This window comes from Cryptomeria japonica, chromosome 2 (assembly GCF_030272615.1).
Source record: "Cryptomeria japonica chromosome 2, Sugi_1.0, whole genome shotgun sequence".
NCBI lineage: Eukaryota > Viridiplantae > Streptophyta > Pinopsida > Cupressales > Cupressaceae > Cryptomeria > Cryptomeria japonica.
The window spans coordinates 237,618,189-237,623,243 of NC_081406.1; the positions used below are offsets into that span (position 1 = coordinate 237,618,189).

Genomic DNA, 5,055 nt, shown 5'->3' on the forward strand with positions numbered 1-5,055 from the left:
TCTCTCATGCTTATATCTATTTAAGGTTAAGTCACGAGGAATTAGTTTACTGAATCTATTTCTCTGGAATAATAAAAAGAATTTTAATGGACAACTGACTCACCCCCCTCTCAGTTGTCCGAGATATTCAACACCCTCTTTTAGAACTATCTCTAGATTTTTTTCGAAAGTGCAATATTTAATTATTTTTGGGCACTTTAGGCTCAAGGTTAAGCGTTCAATATTTGAAACTTTCCATTCTCATTCCAACAAACTATTTTACTATGGTGCTCATTAAAATGTTTTAATTAAATTAGCAACCTCTGTAAAATCAACTAAATACAACTCAATATTTCATCCAAGATGTCAAAATGGTCGAAATACATCGGGATAAAAAATTGACTGTAAAGGAGAGATATCGATGATGACCAATGGTAATCAAACCCTATTAGATGTCTTACTACATAGAGAGCACACAAAAAGTTGAAAGTAATCCCACAAAGTGCCCTTTGAGTCCTCTAGCCATCTAAAGTCGCTAATAACATCAAACATCCATGACGATATGATCGACACATTTCTAAAAGGACAGAGCCAATTGCAAAGCAAGAGAAGCCAAACACAAAGACATTACACAAACAAATTCCATGATTTATGTCTATTCATTCCCACGAGTATAAGTTTAGACTCATTATCTAAAACAATTTTATGATAAAATTTTAAAATTTTAATACCTCGATAAATCAATTTCTAGTACTTTCTGCAGTACATTTCGATTATAAAATTTCCAATCTAAAATGAAATAGCCCAAACTCTTAAGTGTAATTCATCCCTTACGGTAATGTCAAAGAATGAATGTGTATATAACGCTCTTAACATAAAGTCTTCATATCATGATTCATGAATCTAGAAGTTAGGAAGAACAACTGTAAGTCAAATTTCACGGCATCTAGAAAAACGTGTAGACAAACGAAGAGTCTGGAATTACAAGTCTAATAATGCAATTTTCTTGATTGTGGAATTAAATAAGGACGTTGAAGCAAAGAGTTGACAAAGAGAACCTTCAAATGTAAATCAGATGGTCTTAAAGTCTTTAGAAGCGTGCAAGACGATAGAGCAGATCATGTCTGTTCATCACTTTTTCCATTTTCGGTCGAGGGGTTTTCCGCTTCATTTTTTCGTTTCCGTTTGATCTTTTTTTACGGATTCTCGCTTTTCATGCAGATTAATTAATGTCTTTCGATGTTTGAGTAAATCGTATTAATAATAATGAGGTGTTCTCAAGGTTTTTAACATTTTGTAGACGGAATTTACATTGGTGTGCATATGGTAAACCTTATCGTATATTTATTTTCGTAAAATGAAATGTATTTAGAATTTTCTTAGAGGGTCCATTATGGCAATTTTTATTTTCCATTTACTATTTTTATATATGTTTATTAGTTTTTATTAGTTTTAGATTTATTTATTTTTTAAAATAATTGAATGGATTTTTGTAAATGCATTTCTATACACTGGGCCATTTTGTTTAGTTATAATTTAATCTATAAATTCTTAATTAAATTATCTTTTATTTATATTATAATAAATTTATATTAATATGTATTTTTAAATCTAAAGATAACTATACTAAATCTATTTTATTGATAACTTAATTATATTTAAAAAATTTAAATAATAACAAAGATCAAATTTTATGATTTATCATTTAAATTATTTACTATTTGTCAAATAATCTTTAATTTTTTATTTAATTTAAATATATCTATTTATTATTAAATATCATATTTGATTTAATATAATATAAATTATTATGATTAATTTTTCACTAATCCATTTAAATTATATATCTTTAATAATTGTAATGAACCTTTGATCATGATTACATTATTTTGATCAATGTGAATATTTAAATATAATATTAAAAATCAATTTTCAATGAAATGATTAATTATAGAAAATGTGGTCCTTAAAACTTACTGTAGAAAATAAAAAATACTTAAAAGTTAAAACCTAATTGATTTTAACTTTATTTATTAGCAGTGATAGCGAATTTACATTTCATATAATGTTTAATTGTTGGATATTAACTAGCATACATATCTTTAATAAATATATATAAATCATCATGAGAGAGATCATTATCAAGACTTCTATTTAATTGTCCCACAAATCCACTTAAATAATAAATTTTTAATAATTGTAATGAACTCTTGACCATGAATACATTATTTTATCAATGTGAACATTTTGATATAATGTTTTTTATCCCTATCTATCTTTCTATCTCTACCACTCTCTCCCTTTCTCCTCCTATATATCTCTAGATCTCTCCCCCTCTCTACCTCGCCCTATATACCTTTATCTCTACTATTTATTTTTCTCTCTTTTTGTTTGTCTCTCTCTATGTTTATTTATCTCTTTGTCTTTCTATCTCTCCCCCTCTCTATATTTCATTATATATGTATTTCTCTATCATTCTATCTCATGATTTATATCTCTCCCTCCCCCTTTTTCTCTATATCTATTCCTATCTACCTCTCCCTCTTTATTTCCCTATCTCTCCATCTTTATCTCTATCTGTCTACCTCTCTCTACCTCTTCTTCTTTGTCTTCAAATTGACCTCATCTATAACACAAATGTATACAAAGAAATAGACCAAAATTTCTCTACTTGACCTTCCACAACTCTTCGGTGTATCCATTGCATACTAAGATGCGATTGCTAGTGGTATTATATATTCTCTTGTATAGACAAATCTGAGTAAAAATACAAAATTTAGAAGAATAGTTTAGCTTCTCTTCAGCCATCAAGAAGATTCTCAGCTGGATATTATGTATTGATGACGTGGTGTCTTTGAAGTTGATTTAAGATAGTTGCAAACGTGAGGAGAATGTAGGTTAAGCTTCTTGGAATTCAAATACGGTGATTTGGTTAATAGTAATTTAGAGTTGTAAATACTTTCTTTTTAAATTTCTTCATATCATATTTTAACTGTTAAATCTGATAATATGCCTAAACATTGATAATATACCTAAACAAAAACCATAATATACCTAAACTGAGGAGATAAAGATCAGATAATCTTCTATCATTATCTTCTGGCAGAAATAACATCTGCAATAAATGATAGCAATCAGATTTTGTAATGGACATGGTGGTCTCCAGCATAGTCGGCAAAATATAGCCTGACAATCTTATCCCATCTGATTTCCAAATCAGATTCTGTTTACGTGGGAGATATTGATTCCAACAAAGTAGACAGGGAAGAGTGCTTGCGACCTACAGAGCTAAGCAACTGGTTGTCTGCAAAATTGAAAGCTCTCTCAAAACCCTCACTGCATCTTTCTGTAATGTTCTTCTTTCCACAGAAATTACAACCATTGAAATGAGTGATAAAAGGCTGCTTCTCTTTTCCCTCAAGAAAGTCCCCAAACCTATCTATAATATATTCAAAATATCCATGTAACACGTAACTTGCTTCCAAGAACACATTATCCTCCGATTTTGTTTTGTTCTGATTGAGAAGATATACTAAGGCGCTCTGATCATCGGGATCCCACTCTTTCGGTCTACTCTTTACAACTCTGTTCAGAGCCTCTTTAGAAGCCATTAAGTTTTCAGGCGCACCGAATTCCATCCACTTCTCCAAAAACTTGTGAGACCATTCACAATTCCGAATCAGAAAAATCCCTGCGTTCAAACCTATCCAGTCTGGATCCTCTCCATATACCTGAAATAGCAATCATCACAGAATTTTTTTATTTGCCCAAATGCACCATAGAAGTCAAATATAGTAAACAAATCTGATCACTTATTGGAGAGCAATTAGGGTTATTATATGTACCTTATCCCAGAAGCCGGGGACGACGAGATTCTTGTTCCAGGTATTGTAAGTCTCAAAGGGAATAGAAAAATTGAAATCTGTTAAAACAGCATCTGAATCCATCCACATAAACCACGTCACAGATGGATTGGCTTTCATGAGCTGTATAAGCAGCGGATATCTAACCCAAGTTCCAACAAATCCCTTCTGCCATACCTCTAAAGCATACCAGACCTTGCAGCCGTGCAGATTACAGTAGTCCACTTTATTTTTGTAAGACTTCATCATTACATTGTTACCCCGAGGACTAATACAAGGTGACGATCTCTCCCCTGTTACCAAAATGAAGGGAGGAACACTCCCAAACACCTTGTCCGTTGCTTGGTCCACCTGGTTCACCACTCTCGTAACTGCCTTTGGACCATTCAAAACATCACCATAATCTGCATTCTTGACAAACTCTGTAGGGCTTGTTGTGGCGGTTTGCATAAAGCGGTTGAGCAAGCGGCCACGATTAGGATCGACATTTGCCTCCATGTTTCCTAAGTTTCCAAGGGAGAGGAAAATAATTGCAGTGACGAGACTTCCCATTACAAACGACTTTACTGACACCCACGTCACCATTTTGGCGGTTGTTCTGCTCATCGGCCAGAACGTTTCCATGTTTCCATTATAATCTTCTGCTTCGACCCTATAAGAATTGAGCCCCAGTGGACACGCTACAAAATGGATTCCGAGCCAAGTCATGTCAAGTAGTCCTTGGAAGGGGTAAAATACTGTGGTTGATCCATCACATGATGATATTGTTCTGTCAGCTTTGACTAATTCCGCCCAAAGGAATAGTAGAAAACTGCTTCTGCCGTTCCATGAGACTCGCATACGTACCACAATCTTATCGTGAAGTGATTGGAAATTAGCATTTTAGTGTTTCGATGTGAACTGGGTATTCTGTTCCTCATCTTTTGAATTTATCAAAGTCTTTAACTCGTGGCCAGTCCGTTGTTCTCATTGACTGGGGCATCTCGCCCGCCGGCTGCCGCAGCTATTTTTGGCTTTTCCCATGGAAACAGCAGGATAAATTTAATCTTGTTGGGTTTACGTAGAGCATGAATGACTAAAATAAAAATAAATGTGTACTTCAAATTTGGAGAAGAGAGGATGGATTAATTGATTATGATATAATACTACCATTTGAGATTTGTTTAAATTCAATGTTAGACGTGACAATAAATTAATTTTGTGTTGCTTTCTT

At 32.9% G+C, this 5,055-nt stretch overlaps 1 protein-coding gene across 1 annotated transcript; it reads right to left on the bottom strand.

Annotated features, from left to right (window-relative positions):
* Positions 1 to 3,047: 3,047 nt before the first annotated feature.
* Positions 3,048 to 4,785, bottom strand: LOC131046582 (probable xyloglucan 6-xylosyltransferase 1). The gene is made up of 2 exons (XM_057980343.2): positions 3,825 to 4,785; positions 3,048 to 3,710 (listed from the first exon to the last, which is right to left on the bottom strand). The coding sequence occupies exons 1-2, from the start codon at positions 4,680 to 4,682 to the stop codon at positions 3,207 to 3,209; spliced, it is 1,362 nt and encodes a 453-aa protein (XP_057836326.2). The 5' UTR covers positions 4,683 to 4,785; the 3' UTR covers positions 3,048 to 3,206.
* Positions 4,786 to 5,055: the final 270 nt, after the last annotated feature.

Coding starts and splice junctions, on each gene's coding strand:
- LOC131046582 (XM_057980343.2), bottom strand. CDS start 4,682: ATGCGAGTCTCATGGAACGGCAGAAGCAGTTTTCTACTATTCCTTTGG. Junction 3,711..3,824: donor TCCCCGGCTTCTGGGATAAG/GTACATATAATA, acceptor TTGCTATTTCAG/GTATATGGAGAGGATCCAGA.